Source organism: Halichoeres trimaculatus, unplaced genomic scaffold, assembly GCF_033239565.1.
Source record: "Halichoeres trimaculatus isolate MK-OKI-2021-1 unplaced genomic scaffold, fHalTri1.1 fHalTri1_scaffold_9, whole genome shotgun sequence".
NCBI classification, from domain to species: domain Eukaryota; kingdom Metazoa; phylum Chordata; class Actinopteri; order Labriformes; family Labridae; genus Halichoeres; species Halichoeres trimaculatus.
Genome location: NW_027437188.1, coordinates 10,089,410 through 10,107,470, shown reverse-complemented (window position 1 = coordinate 10,107,470; position 18,061 = coordinate 10,089,410). Strand labels below are relative to the sequence as shown.

The window sequence follows — 18,061 nt, the reverse complement described above, 5'->3', positions numbered from 1 at the left end:
CACTTCTTCCCATTTCGAACATTGGCTGAAAATTAACAAAAACTAAACCTCCTTGGTGAGGTAACAAGAGCTCTTTGGCAATTTAAAAATATTACAGAATCTGCATTCAGCCTGCTGCGAAGGAGTCCAATGAGTTGACTGAAACTCAAGTCCCACCCCTCCCAAGCAAACAGCCAACAATAGTGAAAGATATTGCATTAAATTTAGAATAAAGCCAATGCCATATCTTACAGAGCTATGAAAATCAGCATCCCTTTAAAGCTACATCGTTCTGCAGATTTATTGATGCTGCTTTGAGCATGTATTTGTCTGCTTGTTATCTTTTATGGAGCCTCAAACAGGAACCAGCAAAGTGCTCTGCATTTACAAAAACAAACATCTTTCTATCACTTGGATTTCATTGTTCTGCTAAAGCTCCTGCGAGTATCTTAGGGTTTGTGCTGGTTTTGGCGCCCCCTGTGGACCAAATAAAAAAGTTTGTTGTATCATTTGAAGTACCTATACCCTGTATTTGGTCATCTTTAATGGTTTGTTATCTGTAACAGGTTGACTATCCAGATCTTTTTTTAAATTTTAGGACAGAGCAGAGCTTACTAACTGATCCAGGACAGCAAAGAGTACAAGATTCTCTTCCAGGTTTAACATTCAGAACAACTGAAACCTGAAATTAAAGTGAGATATTTTTGCATCAGCAAGTGAGAAAATTCAGAAACATATATGTTTCAACATGTGTCACATGATGAGCAAAACAAGAGGATGAAGAGTAAAACCAGGGATCCATACTGACCCATGTGCTCTGTGAAGAGTCAGTGTGTGGACAGACAAAGAGAAATGAAAAGTGGAGGGCTTCTGGGGTCAGGACCTGGGTTCCAGGAAGAACAACCATTTCCTGTTGACCTCAGTTTGCACTTTGGCCTCTGACCCCCCCTCCTGCTCCAGGCCGAACGGGGGCAGGGTCAGGGGAGGGGATTCGGGAGTGTTTGTTGTGTGTTTGGGGTGCTGAGAGTGGATGTTAGGTGGCTTAAGGTGGAATTATGTGTGGATGTTTGATCACTGAAAGGATACAGATCAGAGGAGGGGTGGAGGTTGTTGAAAGGGCAGGGATACCAAATACAGAAGGCAAAGTTAGCCTGAAAACATGGAGGGTGCTCAAGTTTGGACACCTTATATCTTTAATGCAGGGGATAAGCACATGGAGGAAGCTGTGAAACGTGATCCGTAGGAGCCAGATGAAGCCCTGGTCTGTGCTGTTAAATATACATTGGTGTAATGTTACAAAGTAAAAGCACTTTGCTACAGTATTTTAGATTTTTCTGGATGCAACTTTATTTTACTTGAGATTTTGTTTTTTTCACCTCCCACTTTTAGACTGCACTTTCCATGCACCCTTTCAAACTTGGATCTAGGACTTAAAAAAAACCTAGTTGCATTTATACCTTTTAATCTCTCCTTCAGGCCTCATCCATCAACTTTCATATCTCTTTTCATTACATTAACCCCTGTATAATAACCTGTATCTCTATCTCTAGTCAATGCCCAGCCCACTCAAGTTATTAGATTCTGCACGAATCAAAAACTTATGCACACAAGATAATTTTCTTGTGTGGTCTATTACTGTCTTTTAATCGCTTGCTATTTTGTTCCTTCCAGCTTTCCATAGTTAAGCCCTAACAGTGTCTTCTTGCTTTCTATTACAGCCGTGCCAGAGATGAATAACACCTCTACATTTGAATGGCACTTTTCAGTTTAAAAACTCCCAGATGGCTTAGTTCACAAGTCAGAAATAACACGCACTTTGTGACAAATGGATCTGAAATATCAAAGAAGTGCTTTAGATTTGAGCTTAGCATACAGGTGCAGGTGATCAGACTGATCTCAGCAAGAAACCAGATTGCAAGAGATGGCAGAGCCATATTTTGGAGAGTAGGAATTGCCACAGCTTTGTGGATGACGCTAAACTAAAGAAATTATCGACACCACCTGCTAAACTCTTGGTAACTGAGTGCAGGCAGGTCAGCCTCCGCTCTGGACATCTGTATATTGGCATGTTGTGATTCATCTTACTATCATGGGTAGCAATTAGAGATGCATGATATAATCGGCATGTTATCAGTATTGGGTTAGATTGGCTTCAGAATAAACCTGAGATGGGGGCTGCTGCTGGAATGTTGAAATGCTGAGCCCTAACCCAAGCCGACATAAATATCAGACAACGGCCAACATGCCGATATCAGCAAATACGATTAACCAATAAATTGATGGGCTACTGCTCACTTGATTAAATGCCTGACCTCGGCGCCGTGAACTGAAGCTGCGACTGAAACATTCTGTATTTTTTCAAAATGTTTTTTCATCACTTTCCCATTACACATTGTTCGTAGCTCATAGAATTTTGCAGTGTAGCAAATCCCAACAATTTATTTATGTTCAGATTAGGGATTGAAATTGCATATATTTTTGTTTGCACAGTGCAAATCCAGTCGTCACATGTTTTGCTCCTGTTTTAAGTTACATTTGAATTTAAGCAGCAGACTGTAAGGTACATGCAACGAGTAAGAGTAAACCAGTTTATTTAATTTGGGTTTAATTGTTGTACTGTTGACTTGCTCATATGTTCCCTGTGAACAGAGGTTATGTTTACTTATTGTGTGATGTGTGATGAAATTTGCCCTGGTTGTGGGTGTTGTTATTATTGGCTCAGAGAGCATCATCCAAGTTTTAAGGAGGATGTATCATTTTTCAGTATTTCATTTGAAAGCAGTTGTCATAAATAAATATGCAGTTTTAAGTATTTATCATTTTTTCCACAAGAAATGAATGTTACGTAACAAACGTGATGAGAGGATGCACCACAATACTGTAAGGCTACTTCAAATACAGGAGAGAGTGAATGATTTCTTCAATTAGGTGTGTGGGAAAAAACATCAGAACCAGTATCTGTAATTGGCTAAATAAGTCGTTATTGGACATTGGCAAAAAAAATCTAATATCATACATTTCTAGTAGCAACAGTTCCCCGCATACTGGAGCAGTATAAAGCAGAAAGCAACCAAACCAGGACTTCTGAAAGGCACCAATGCTGTTTGTTGCATTAGCCAAGGATGGCTGGACTTCTATAAAGAAATCAAAACAAACCCAGAATGTCCTCACACAGTATTAGTAGACATTTCTTACTGTCTAACAGTGTTATCCTGTAAAAATAAAAATTGTAATTCACAGAAGAAACACCTTGAAGCTGTTTCCTCCCTCTAATTCATGGTTGTAGACCATGCTGGTGTTGCATTTATTTGAAGGATGAATCAAAAAAGTCAGGATCACACCTATGTATTAATGCATTATTTTGATTCCTAAGTCAAAAGAATGAACTGCCATGAATTGTTAATATGGCTTAAAGGGCTGCTTTGACCTGTAAAATTATTAAGTATTAAACATGCAATTATTAAAATTAAAAATGTGATTCATCTTAATCAACTACTGTAATTTAGGGATTGGTTACAACCAAACTATTTATCACTCATAGTCAAGAGAAAAATTAACTCCTTGAAAATTGTTTCAATCATTCCAAGCAGTGATGGAGGTAAACTTAGTTAGTCTCAAGTTATTGCAGCTAATGCACAGCTAATCTGACTCACCTTTATTATGGTTTCCTCATATTTTATACCAGCAACTCCTGAAACCTTGCATTAATAACTTCCTGGACCATAGGATGAAACAGACATCACACACAAACACGTGACCCAAGACAAGTCTTACAAAAAAAACATTTTAATACTTTAACGGTATTTTCAACATCATTCAGAAATGTTTCAGCAGTCTGGGCCGTGTGGAGAAGGAGCCGAATGTTTAAAGAGTCCTTTGGCTGCAGCTCCTCTCACACACCACCGTGACAGACAAAAAAAAGTTGTAGAAATGCTTACAGAAGGATGTGTGTGTGTGCGTGTGTATGTGTGAATGGCTTCAGTGTGGTGCATGTTGCTTTGGATGTTGCATATGTGCGTGTATGTGTGTGTGTAGAAAGGATCTCAGGTCAGGGACACCTGTTGGCGTCTTAAGGAGGTCAGTGGTACGAGAGCGAGGCAGACTGGAGTCATTCATAGTGTTTAGCTTCATGCTGAGGAAGAGCACTAATATTTCAACAAGCTCACGTGAAGCTGCATCCGCCTGGAGTGGCACACATAAATATAAAAATAGAATAAAAAAACTCAAAAAATCAGCTTTAAATTAAGTGTGTGGGAAGGTGTGGATGTGTGTGTATCTCTGACAGTCATCGTGTAAAGGAAGACGAGGAGAAGTGAGGAAGGCGTGTTCACAGGATCAGGTCCCATCCAGTAATGTCCGTGTGCTGTCGCAAAGTCTGGGATAAATGTTCGTCCATCTCTGCGATCTGGTCGACCGTCGTCCTGTAGCTCAGCAGGCATGATGGGAAGTGTAGTTTAAAGCATGTGTCTCGCCCACAGGACACAGTGGAGACGTTTGGAGAGGAGGAAGCACTTCTACTCTGACAGAGGTATGGCTTAAACCTGTGGGTCCAGACTCAGTGTGTGTGTGATGTTTATGTCTTCTTGGAGTGTATGTGTGTGTAAGCGAGTGAAACAGCTACATTGAGGTCAGTGTCTTTCAGTGGGGAATGTAAACCTTCAGAGCAACGTGTCTTTTTACTTTAAATAGTGTTTCGTATGCGTCATCACACGCACACACACACATGCACACACACACTCCCTCAAACATATACATTGTATCTCAGCACACTCTTAACACACATTCATACAGCATTTTCCCCTCACGCACACACATCCCGACTCCCCCTCAGCTAGTGTGCGTGTATGTCCAGTCCTTGGGCGAGGAGCGGCTCTGCGGGGTGTGCATGTGGCGGCGGGTGGAGCAGCATGGCAGGGTGAGGGTGTGGTCCTGGGTAAGGGTGTAGGGAGGGTCCTGGGTGGGGAGGGTAGCCCGGCTGGGTCAGAAGAGCTCCGGGGTAGTCGCCCTGCAGAGAAGACATCCCCTGCAGACCTGGAGAAGAAACACACAGAGTAGAGTCAGACTCTAAGTCTGTGTCCCACTTCAGGGGCCGCGTCCCTCAAAGCAAACATTTCCAGACTGTGTCAAAGCGACATGTCGAAGGCTGCCCTATTTTAGCGGCTCCTTCAAATGCAGCCCAGGAATGCTTCCTTCTTTTCAAAGGACATAAAACATGCAGTGAGCGCTTACTTTGTGGCCAAACATGCTGCAACCACCCACTTTCTCAGCCTTCATCATCTTTAATGTTGTTTAAACATCAGGTTTATTTTATGTCTTCTTTCTTTCATCCAACTTTCACTGAGCGTAACTTATCTGATTGATTCTTGCATATTTAATTGTTAAACATCAACGTAATATTTTTGTTTTTAGTATTTTATCACTCTCTTCTTTTCATATTTCTCTGTTTCTTTCAGTGGTTTAGCTAATTTCATTTTACTCACTCGATCCCACCAATACATATATACATAATCGGCCTATTATTGTCACCTTTAAGCATTATTATTGTTTTCTAATTGATATCACAGTCAGTATTGGTCTGAATTTTTCATCATCAAATACCACACAAAGCTCCCTAAAACATGCAGACTTTTATGACACAAAAACTAAGTAAACATCTTTTTTTTTAGTCTAATTTTTTTTTTTTTTTTTCAGCTAACAAAAGTTGTGTGATGGATAACGTACAAGTATTATTTTATTTTTAACATTTTCATATTACAACTCTGTAATGAAGAAGCAGAAGTTTGAATATTTATATCTTATCTGTTATTTAAGATCTTTCAGACTTTCAGTATGCCCCTTCAAGAACATTTTTCTTAGCATATTTTATTATTTTGATTTTTTGTTTTACAAACCAAACCATTGTGACTCAATGCCCATTGAAATTTATTGATTTTCATCTGATGCATCAAATCTTTCTGTTTATGATAAGGAAGAAAATTTTAGACACATCCTCTTAATAAAACCCATTCAAATGTTGAGAATTGGAACATAATGAAATGCCAGGTCAACTATTAGATGAGGTTTGGCTTTCTGCAGCTAGTTCTTTTGTTTTGTAAATGATTTTTGATCCATGGATGTCTTATACATTGTACTATTATTTGGATAAGTTTGATTTTTTTGAAAGTTGTGGCTTTCTCTCCAATTATCAAAAAGGTTTTATATACCTTTAATAACTGGCACATTTTAAAAGCAGGAGTAAAAAATGCTTTTATTTGGGAATGATTGGGTTTAGCAGTGGATTAACACACATTAAAAGAAACAAAGTGCATGAGTGATTCAGTCAGTGTAAAGGAGAAATGTCAAGCAGACCTAATGTATTTTTATGTGGAATGAAAAAAATTGGGAGTAAAAGAATTTATCAGTAAAATTTCACTTTTGACTTTGTCACTTTGTGAGAGTTAACCCTACAGGCCACTGTACCTGCTGCTCTCAGCCCGAGGTGGGCCTGTCCATCCAGTCCATAGCCCCCGAGTGCTGCCCCCTCTGGGCTGTAGGGACCACCCTGACCTGTAGGAGGACACACACACTCCATCAGATACAAATACACATCATAAAAACATACACACAGCATCCAGCTGACTGACAGAAACACTGACCTGAGCGATTGGACTGGTCGATCATGGGCTGAACTATTCTCCTCCGGGCGTTGATGAACCTGCAGCAGGGGCAGAAGGACGCAGGGAAAGAGTGTGGTTAGACAGAGAGAGATGAAGCTAACCTTTAATGGAGAAAAAGGCTGACCAGGAGACTATTAACCTTTTTCCATTTTACAACCACTTAACCCTTTCAGGGGGCAGAGTAAATCAACGTTAGGGCAGAGCGGTTATTGATCGGCCTGTGATAATTGATTGATCTGCATTGATCAGGTCACTGTGTATGTGTGCACTGCTGGGACACAAATAAAAACATGGAAGTTATCAGATTACAAAATCTATTCTTTGACATACAGTAACGTATCAGGGTGATGTGGACGAGTGTGTCTTCAAATAAACACCTGAAGATGATTCTCTGACTTCAAAGGTTCAACTCAGCAACTCAGAAGTAATGACTGGGTGTTTTTTATAAGGCACAGATTTTTCTGTTGCTTGTGTCTATGATTCGCCACAGAAATGTTTGGTATGCCAGCATTTTCAGGAGCATTGAGGTTCAATATGAATCCCCAGGCTCTGGCTTATCACTGCTCCTTGCCCTGTATGCTGGCCTTTCCACCTGGGGATTAAGCCACTGGCATGTGCCTGTTCACAAAGCTAAAACTGAAATCTGAGCAAATGTTTTTGTCTTTTGTTTGTAAAAGAAAGATGTCTGCAAGACTAACTACAAGCCACATTCATCTTGCAAGTCCAGATTGAGAATGAGACCTGAATGCACATGGGCCAAGAAAAATTCACTTGTTAGGTGTTTTTCTTTTTTGAAGTAAAACATTTTCTGGATTATAAACCACTTGATAAGTATGTTTTTCTCATCTTATTCAAGTTCAAGCAACTCATGCCTCTCTTTTGGCTTGTAATGTCTAAAAATAACTTTTTTTTCTGATTAAACAGGCTTAAATTAAGACTTATACCCAAAAATGATCATAAAAACTTGCTGATTTGTTTTTTTTGGCAGCTTAAAAGGAATTTCCTAATTTGCATTTCTCTCATCTGTGTATTTTTGTTCATTTAGAAAACGCTGAAAGCTACAATCTTTACTCTGTGACCCATTTGCAGGACTTATTTTTCTCCGTCTTCTGCCTCAAAGTGTGTTTTCAAATGGAAAAAGCGTTTTTAAATAGGTTTTCCCTGCAGCGCGGGATCTGCAGCAGGAAGAGTCGAGTCCGACTGACTTCCACTCATCCATCACTGATAACGCTTGTCCTGTTTTGAGGGACTGGAGCCGATCCCTGCTCTCATTGGTCAAGAGAAAGGTAGACCAGGAAGCTTCTTGCTGTGGGGTGACAGTGTTAACCGCCGCGCTGGTTTGTAAGTGTTCTGTTTGTCTGTAGCTTTGTCAAAAAGTCCTGTCCTCTGTGAGGATTTTCTCTGCTGAATAAGTGATAATTAAATATGTTGAACACACTGCATGTTTTGGTGCAGGGTGCAGGATGAAGACACTAAACATTCTGTAAAACTACCTGATCAGCAACATGTGTTCTGGTGAACCTGGGAGCAGTAAACCTTCTGATTATAGGATATGGATTAACAGTTCTGTTTTATTAACTTAGAGTGAGAGGATTTTACAGAGCTGCAGCTTAAGAATAAATGCTTACGAGGACATATCTCCCTCTGTTACAAGCTTCTCACTAATAAAGCAGATTATGTTCTTCGCTTTAAGTCCTGTAAAAGTGCTGCCTGCTACCTCACCAACATTTATCTGCAGAAAGGTGCACATTAAGGATTTAAGAAGCATAAAATGCAGCAAAAGAGAGGCGTAAAATATAGATACTGCTCATTCCTGCAGCAGTCTGTTACGCCTGTACGTTATTGACGTGTTGTTAAATTGAAAGTTGACGTGTTGCGTTTAAACATGACAGTTTAACTGATTATTGATGAGCCACAGGGCAAGGATTAGTGTATTGATCGAGGTTGCACTGACCAGTTGTTGACCTGTAAGATGGTCAGTCCGGTGTCCTGTGACAGCTGCTTCTTCTGCTCCTCGGACGGGTACGGGTGCTGAGAGAGGACACACAGAGTCAGGCTTAGCGCAAATCAAATTAAGCTGCACAACAAGGGGATAATCTTAAGGCTGAAAGAAGAGGAAAACGTACGCTGAGTTTTGTGCTTCAATGAAACAATGAGTGTACGAGTGAATACTGATGACCTTCCATCTGAATTCACATCTGCACTCACATTTTCAACCTCAGCACCCTGCACTCTCTCGCCGTACTTCTCTGCAATAATTGGAGTGAAGCAACATTTGACCTGCCTCATTTAGTAGCTAATTACCTCAGCAACAATTACTCACTCCATTTCTATCACATCCATAGTTATTCAATGGCGAGCATATTCACATAATCACTTAATCCCCCGATTTTTCATTTAATTTAATTGACCTCCATTATACACCCCGTTCCCCTTTCTATCTATTCCTGCCTCACGTTAAATCCTCTCTGTCAGTAATTATTCTCTCACGCAGATATACATGAGCTCCCTTTGTCTCCTTAAAGCTCTGCAGGATGGTTTTAATTGTTGTCCTAATTTAATGTTTTCACCATTTACCTCTACGGCGATAAGAAACTCACCGACAGATGCTGGAAGAGCCACGCTCGCATGATGTTTGTGGCCACTTTGGGGAAGATTCCTCTCTTCTTGTTGTTCCTGCGATCTCTGTCGGAGTCGTCCTCCTCTCCTGTGCTAGGGGAGGCCATCCCTCCATCCAGACCGTCGCCTGCAGGAGTGCACAAAACATGTCTCAAGATGTAGTTCAGGTGCAAATCGAAAAGCCAAAACTATAGAAATATTTTTTAACTTCTAGCTATAAGGTTTTTTTTTCAAGCTTTCTTTGTCATGTGATTTGCCACAGCTCCATGCATGAGAGAATAACATGAACACAGCTTTATTAGTGATCTCATCAAAAAGTTTTTCTTCTGAATTATTCCATATTACTGTTTTAATTATTATCAAATCTGCAACTGCATAACAACACTTTACAACATAAATTCATTATGAAACCTCAATGTTAAGCCAGTTTAGGTCTAATTTATCCATGAAGCACAGGACTTTTGACTTGTCTAAAATTCATTTATCAAAGTGTCTGTTGTAAACTGGATATAGTGAAAATTCCACATTATCAGTGCAATTATTGTGTCTCAATATTGTACAAAGTGCTGAAGAACCTTTTTTTAAAATTGAAATTAAGACTTGCATAATAATTTAACTATTACAGCAATATAAATAAAGACTTTTAAGGCAAATAATAAGAAAAAAATTAAGTAGTCTATTCTCACATCTGTATAAGATAACTGCAAAGGTGCAACAGTGAACATACATTTGCAATCAGTAGCATTAGACTCTGCAAACTGAAATAAAATTTATTTTTCAGCGACATTTATTCAATATTTTTCAGTTTGAAAGCAGCAAATTATTCTTAAATCAACAAACCATATCAACAGATTGTCAGGAAAGGACTAGGTCCTGAAAATAAACTGTAAGCAGGCCAGTTTGCATGATGTTTCCAGCAACAAAAGATTGTGTCCACAATTATTTCTGTGAGTTAAGACTGTATGTTGACAATGTTTTGATGTACTTGACATCAAACTTAAGGCAATAAATGTTAAAGAAGTGGTATGAACTGCCTGAAAACTGCTCTCCCTGGATGAAAAAGGTCATAAAAACAAAAAAACAAACAAACACGCTGTAACATGCTGAGGATGGATCAGTGCTGTTAATGAAGACGTTTGTATCAAATGAGGCTTTCAGAGTCAAGCACACCCTTGTTTCCCAGCATGCTGTGTTGTACAGTGTTTCCTCACTTGAACAGTTTTTTTCATTGTGTGTGTGTATGTGTGTGTGTGTGTGTGTGTGTGTGTGTGTGTGTGTGTGTGTGTGTGTGTGTGTGTGTGTGTGTGTGTGTGTGTGTGTGTGTACCTGTGTCGCTACAGTTGTCTGCTGTGCTGAGTGAAGGCAGGCCACAGGTGCCCGGCGTTCCCAGAGGAGTAGTGGCACATTCATCTGGCTCCCGTAACCATGATGCATTCTGCAGACAGACAGAGAGGGAGAGGAGGAGGTGTGAGGAGGTGTGAGAGTGAGAGAGAGCGATGGGAGGACGGGGAATTCCCAGCAGGTGAGAGAACAAGGAGTCATGAGACACACGGTCATTAGTCAGACATCCAGTGGACGCAGCTGGACGGATTAAAGATGGAGCCTCTGCTGCAGTGGTCCTGCACGCTGTGAGGCAGCTGGTCTCACCTGCTCTGACAGGCTGGAGCAGGATCCAGTGAAGTCCTCCATGTCGGACTTGGAGCCTCCCTCCCGCTCATCCAGGATGAGGTCTGTGGGCATTTTGCCCTTCAGACAGGTGATGTAGCGATGGCAGAAGTTATCGCACAGGTCATGCACCTGCAGGAACAGATTCACATCCATCAGTTTGAGCTGCAAACAGCTGGAGCGGTAATTTTGTGTACAAATACTGAACTCAACACAACAAGCTCAAGAAGTGACATTATCAACATGTAACGCTCACTAAAGTGTTTGACCAAAGAGTGGAAACTAAAAGCATGTATCTCCCTCACTTACCTTTTCTAACTCCAGCAAATGAAACCGGAGCACCTGTATGGCCTGGATCATCTGCAGCAACAAAAATCCAGGTAAGTCATGACCAAACAACTACATTTCCCATAATGCATGTGTAAAAATGTGCTTTCATATTAGTGTGATGTCAGCGTGCTTCATACCAAGTTGTCCAGCTCAGGATTTGAAGAAAAAATGGGTTTCTCTGACCTAATCTGTGACACAAACAAATAAAAATCATTTTTTTTGTTAAGCTTTGAACTTTTTTTTGTCATCTGTTCTCTGATTGGCTCTCCCAGCTGTCACTCACCTGCTTTGCAAAGGCTGCGATGTCATCGTTGAAGGACTCCGAGGAGCAGACGTCGCTGTGACTGGTCATGCCAGGAAGGTGGGAGGAGGCTGAGAAGGAGGTGGAGTCTCGAGGGGAGCAGGTGGCGAGCTCGCACTTTTCAAACACTAAGGCCAGCAGTGGGAACAGAGGGTGACTGCACACACACACACACACACACACACACACACACACACACACACACACACACACACACATATATATATAAGCAAACAGTTAACATACTTTACATTAACACAGTCACAGTTGACGTAGCATACACAGCATACATTCAGAGAAGGTGTTACAGAAAGTTTATAGCTCAGTATTTCTGAAACAGACAGCTGTAAACACGTCAGGTGTATTTTAATAAAAGCATGTTAACATGCTAAAAAGCCACCATACAACACATCTCAGATTTCAAACACACACACACAACACACACTTACCCATAGATCTGGTCTTTGTGGTGTTTGAGGGAGTCTGGGATGGCGGGTCCGTACTGTGGGGGAGGAAACGGCCTGACATCGTCCCCGTAACCCCCCATCGACATGGCCTCCGACCCTGAGTAGTGCACCAGCTCTTCATACTGAAACACAATTAGAGGGAAAGACTGTAAATGTGAGACACGTCGGACATCTGTGCCTGTGTGACACGGAGTCAGAGAGTGATTTTATTATGAGGCTGAGCTGTCAGGGGGTGTCACACACACACACACACACACACACACACACACACACAGCTCGCACACAAACATCAGTAAGATCCACTGCTGCCGCTGTGGAAATTCACACATTACGTTTTCTGTTTTATGTGAAGAACACTAATATTATCCCATGTTGCATGTTTGTGTTTTTTTAACCGTTGGATTCTTTAACAGTTATTTCTTAAAAAACTTATTTAGCCTTAAATAACCCTAGAAGCTCCCAAATTTAACACATCAAAGAAGAACTAATAACATTAACAAAATTATTGATTTATCATTTAATGATCTGCCAGAAAAAAAACAAAACCCTCTCCAAGCAAAAAAGTCAGATATTTGGAGTTTTAGCGGCTTAAAATAAATAAAATATTTCCTACTTTTTGTCACATTACACACTGCAAAAACTCAACTTACAGCTCCATTCTAGCTTTGTTTTTTCTGATTTGTTGTAAAAATATCTTATTACATTCAATTGAATCACCACTGATCTGAAAAGCCTAGCTAAAGTATTGTATTCAAAGTTATAACATAAAAATATTGATGAAAAATTTGTTGCAATAAGTAAAAATGACAACAAATTCAAGTTTGCTGAAACAGAATGTCAAACTAATCAAGAAATACGGCAACATGTATTTTCAGCCATTTATATTAATTACAGTGAAAAGTGTCCCAACACTTGGCGAGTAATACCCTAAAAAAAAAAGTTTTTTTTCACAGATATACGATTTTATTACCCTCATCAGGTTGAGGGTTTCTCAGATGCAGCTACGCAATATCATATCAGGTGAATATATGATAAAATGAAACAGAAAAAAAGAAACCTCAGCTCTCAGACTGAAGCAAAAGAAGAACTAATAACACTGTTTAAACTGCTCAAATCAACAGAATTGGACACTAAGGGTCCCAAATGCCACATAAGAAAATTTGGTCCAGCCTGGTAAAGAAATCAGATTTTCTGAAAGTCTGATAAATGGTTAAAACCAAAACACATTATTGTAAATTAGACAGAGTGTGGGGGTATGAATTTTTGATTGTCTCACACCTCTCCTACGCACCAGTGCTCTGGAAAAGATGTGTGAGCATTTCTTGTTTTCATTTCTGGCTGGACTTTCTCTAAATAAGTTTTCTATCTGGACTTTTCGGGTTGGTTAAATCGAGTTTATCGTTGCCATCAGACCATAAACAGACAAACACACTCACTGTGATTTAAATCTTTGCAACAAAGTAGAAAAGTCTAAACTAGGGAAGAATTTATGTCGCTTATGGGCTTCAGAAATTTATGAAAGGCATCTTAAAAACCAGCAGAAATAGGAAATAGGAACCAGTATTTGACGAATTTCAGAAATTATGAGATGCGCACCAAACAAACACCTCAGTGAAATATCATTAAGTTAACTCCAAACCATTTGGACTAATGTTTACTACTGATGAAAATTGTTGAAAAGTCTATAACAGCCTTAAAGATGTGTTTCCTTGTGTGTTTTTTTGTGTAGACCAAGTTACTACACTTAAGTAAGTGATGTGATTTTATCCTTTTCTCCAAGATGCTGCAGAAGATTCTACCTCTTTCTCTCTGGGTTTAGAAATCACGTCAGATTCACTTGTTTAACCTCAAAAGCACAGAGCAAGTGGAGATAAAAAGCAGATTTTCTTGGTTCTTGAAAAAGCAGGAGAGAAAAAAAAGAGGAGATGAGATCCTTGGAGGAAGACAGTGAGCCTGCTAATATCTCCTCCTCCCTCCTAAACACAGACGAGACAGGAGCCGTGCTGAGACGTCCCTCACAACCCGCTGTGACAGCCTCACTGGGGCCTGCTCACACACTTTACCCAACACACTGAGTCAGACACACATATGGCACGCTCACAGACGCACACACACACACATGAGAAGATATACCCAGAGACAGCAGCTCTCTCACACACACAGCATCATGAATAAACATGTGTGACTCCTCTGTTTCCCCTCTCTTTCTCTGTTACTGAGCTAATTTGTTCTTCACTGCAGCTTCTGTCTCTGCTCAGGTCAGCAGATCTGCTTCTGTTTGTCTTTCTGCTGGATTAAAGGGACAAGCTCAAAGCCACCAGGATCACAGAGACACAGCACCTGCTAGGTGGCCTGGCCCCGGACACCTTTCACTCCTGTGTTATTTTAACTGAGCCGTAAAAGTTATGATCTGCTTAGCCTACTTTTTCTGTGGAGACGCTTTCGAGGAGGGCAGCCACGAGAGATTCAGATTCACTGGAAATGTGTGACTGCAGGCAACAAAGGGGTCCTTTGAGATTTTTTTTGCAGGTTTGAATGAGGAAAGTTTTATTTTGACTAATTCTCAGAACTTTTAAAGCTCTTGGGACTCATAAACAAAGATTCAAGTCAGGAAAAGTTACAAGCTGTTTTAGCTGCTTCTTATGTGGATCAAAATGCAGAAATGAAAACTAACATGAAGTTAATTGGATTCTAATCTGAACTCAACTGTTATGATTCTGGATAAAGAATAGAAATTAAGTTGATGTGCAGGCACTGGCCCTCTTTAGTCCTCAACACAGGACCCCTGGAGGTCTCTGGACCACTCTTTGGGAACTACTGTCCTAAATGGCTTATCAAATTGTTGCATTCAAAGCCCCATATGGCCACCGGGATCACGGAAAGCACCTGCTCTGAGGCCCTGGTCCAGGACACCTTCTAGTTTTTATGGAGGCCGGCTATTAACACAATCACCGCTATCGGATTGCGCGTCTCTCTTTACGCACGGCCCCTATCCGGTTTCTGTGCGTCAAGTGGATCAAAGCGCACAAGTCGAGATGACAAATTCCGCGAATTTCCCCTTTTTGAAAAGTCACGAAGCTGGCAAACAGGGCTCAGATGGCAGGAAAACATTTTCATTACAAGTTTTAATTATTATTTTAACAAGGCCCAACAGACGCGTTTGGGCTGCTCCTGCTGAGAAATCCTCAAAGTGAAATAACAAGTCACGAAACAGAAACATGACGTTACAGAGATTCATACAGAAGTTAAACTGAAACTGATTAAAAATTAAACCCAGAGTTTGAAAAGGAAGTAGGATTCTCGTGTGTTTCAGAAACTCTTAAAAGTCAAGCTTCATAAACAACACCTGTTTAAGATAACCTGTCCAATTTTCAGCTATATTTTAATGGCAAAAAGACTGAGATTTAAAACTTATCTCCTTTCAAAACTTAGCGCGTAAAGGGTCTAACATCACTTTTACAGTGCGCCAAAATTACGCATCAAGGATTCAATCCTAAAAAATGTGAATTTGCTTCAGGTTTTGTGTTTTTCCTGCAGTTTGAAAAAAAAAACTGAACTCATCAAAAGTTGGAAGAATCCGAAGCAAACGAGCAAAATTAAAAACTTAAACAAGTTGCTTAAAGTTTAAAAAGACGGTTTTGCCCAAAGATGTAAAAACACAACAGTACTACATTTAAAGCATTGGATTTAAAATTGACCTGTTGCAAAATGTTAAGCTATAAAAACGTCAGCTCTGGTTGTTTTTACATTATCTCTACGTTTCCACCAATTGCGCACGCAACCACTTTTTGTTTTTCTTTAATTTGCGCTTTTAGAAGCCAGTGTATATTCATGTGTGCTTTTTTATGCACTCCTTATGACCTATGATGGTACAAATAACTATTTTTACACAGGCAGTGGTATTACTTTGATAAAAAAACACACATGAATTATTTTTTTCTACACTGGATATCTCAATTTAAACTTAGTCTTTACGCAGCTGATCTGTGTGTTTGGGGATATTGCTTTCTGCGCGCGTAAAGACATTTCCTGCACTGTGTCCATCCAGCAGTGATTTTCTGCCTTCACAGTGAACATCTCTAAGTGCCCTCTTCCACTCTGAGGTCTCAGTCCGCCTGCTGCCCGTCAGCCTTTGCCTATTCCTCCTCCTCCTCCTCCACCACCACCACCACCTCCATCTCCATGCCTCTGAATCACTGTAGCAAAAAAACTGACCTACTTACCGAGGTGAAGAGCTGCATCTCTTCCCCTCTGCCTCTTAATGACCTACTCTAACCCTGATGTGCCATCCAGCCTCTGACTGACATTCCGCAACGATAAATCCATATAACTCTAAGGAGAAGATTGAATATTAGATCTAAACGAACACTTCCTTTTGGGAGATTACTGACATCTAAAATCATACTCAGCCTCTGATGAAAGGATTGAAATCTGGTCTCTGAAGTTGTTTTCGTTCAGGTTATTATAAATAATCTTTCATTAACAGTTTTTAACAGTGTAAAATAGGAGTTCTTTGTAGCTGCTTCTGCTTCTGTTGGCACGCTTTTCAGTTGTTTGTCTGCTAAAGTCCATGCCAGTGCAGTCCACTAGTCCGTTTAAAGAGGGCCTTGTGTTTTGCATGGCTGCTTAACCTGCAGATACCCAGCAGTGTGCAAAGAGGATTCCCAACCACATGCTCCCATCAGGATGTTTTTGCTAATTAGCCGTCGTTACTCCTCCTGAAATCTGCTGCCCGGGCCACCATGCTGTGGTCTGATCCAGTCTAATAATTTAAAAGAGGAATAACTGCAGACCTACCCTCTTCTCCATGCGACTCGACAGCCAGTCCTACACCGGAGATGATGATGCGCGGCTCGGCTAGTCCAGCGAGCTCTGCTCCCTTGCTTTGCACTTTGGGTCCTGGGAATAAAAGTAAATGTTTTTATTTTTAATTTGTTCTAAAGTTAAAAGCAGGATTTTTGTAAAAACAGTGCGAGAGTTAAACAAAACAGAAGACTGTGCATGGGAAACATTCAAGACCTGCGTGTTGCCTATGTGTGTGTGTGTGTATGTGTGTGCGTGAGTGTGTGTTTACTCCGAGCTAATCGCGTTTTATGTTACAACATTATGACGGGACTGGAGATTTTATGGACGCTATTGTGATGCGCGCTTAATGCTTTAAAATACACTTAGCGGTAATAAAGCTTAAGCCTATTAAATGCTATAGTGCTAGTGATGTTGAGTACCATACAAGCCTCCAGTAAAGGGTGTAAAATGTCCCACCGAGATGTAAATATCCGCCGTATCCAGTCCCGTTCGGCCCGTGTCCGGACTACTTCCACAGACCCGGCTGATAAGCGGCTTCTCGCAGCGCCTCGCCCCCGCCTGGTGTGCCTCTCGCTCCGGCTCGCGGCCGTCGGGATGCTGGGTGGTGTGGGAGGACAGACAGAAAGCGTCCCTTCCTTCTTTCCTTTTTGGCTCCTTGCGCTCGCTGTCCACGCAGCATACGGCGACAGGCTGGAGAGTGTCACGGGTGGGAGAGAGCGATGGTGTTTTCAGTCTCACGAGGAGAGAAGAAGAAGAAGAAGAAGAAGAAGAAGAAGAAGAGGGAGGAGGAGGAGGAGGAGTGGTGATGGTGGTGAGCGGGGAGGTTTCGGAGGGTCAAAACGCGACGGGGTCTCTTGCCCCCTCCTCCTTCTCCCTCCTCCTCCTTTTTCCTCCTTTACTCCTCCTCCTCCTTATCACACACACAAAACACCACAGAAGAAGAAGAAGAAGACCCCCGCGATCGTTTTATCTCGGTGATATCACTCCTCCATCATCTCTCCATCCTCCCCTCCTCTCTCCCCCAGCCGCGCTGCAGCTGCGCTATTCTCATCCCGGGATAACTCGCTGTCTGAGCCGCGATAACTCTTGGATTAAGATGTTCAACACAGTGGGCTATATTAACTATGGAGGGCTTATTACCATAATAATAATAATAAAAAAAGTCTAACACTCAAAAAGAAACGTTTTTTTTATGTCAATATGGAAGTGAAAAAGCATTAAAGTTGGTATATTTTCTC

At 41.0% G+C, this 18,061-nt stretch overlaps 1 protein-coding gene across 1 annotated transcript; it reads right to left on the bottom strand.

The window, feature by feature from the left end:
• Positions 1-3,784: 3,784 nt before the first annotated feature.
• On the bottom strand, positions 3,785-17,742 carry meis3 (myeloid ecotropic viral integration site 3). Its single transcript, XM_074679395.1, has 13 exons — positions 17,280-17,742; positions 16,815-16,916; positions 12,000-12,139; positions 11,533-11,707; positions 11,387-11,437; positions 11,229-11,279; positions 10,902-11,051; positions 10,581-10,689; positions 9,236-9,381; positions 8,590-8,666; positions 6,615-6,673; positions 6,439-6,525; positions 3,785-5,010 (listed from the first exon to the last, which is right to left on the bottom strand). The coding sequence occupies exons 2-13, from the start codon at positions 16,824-16,826 to the stop codon at positions 4,811-4,813; spliced, it is 1,257 nt and encodes a 418-aa protein (XP_074535496.1). The 5' UTR covers positions 16,827-16,916; positions 17,280-17,742; the 3' UTR covers positions 3,785-4,810.
• Between the last annotated feature and the right edge of the window lie 319 nt (positions 17,743-18,061).

Coding starts and splice junctions, on each gene's coding strand:
- meis3 (XM_074679395.1), bottom strand. Junction 10,690..10,901: donor GCTCCAGCCTGTCAGAGCAG/GTGAGACCAGCT, acceptor GTCTGTCTGCAG/AATGCATCATGGTTACGGGA. Junction 5,011..6,438: donor CCTCGGGCTGAGAGCAGCAG/GTACAGTGGCCT, acceptor TTTCTTCTCCAG/GTCTGCAGGGGATGTCTTCT.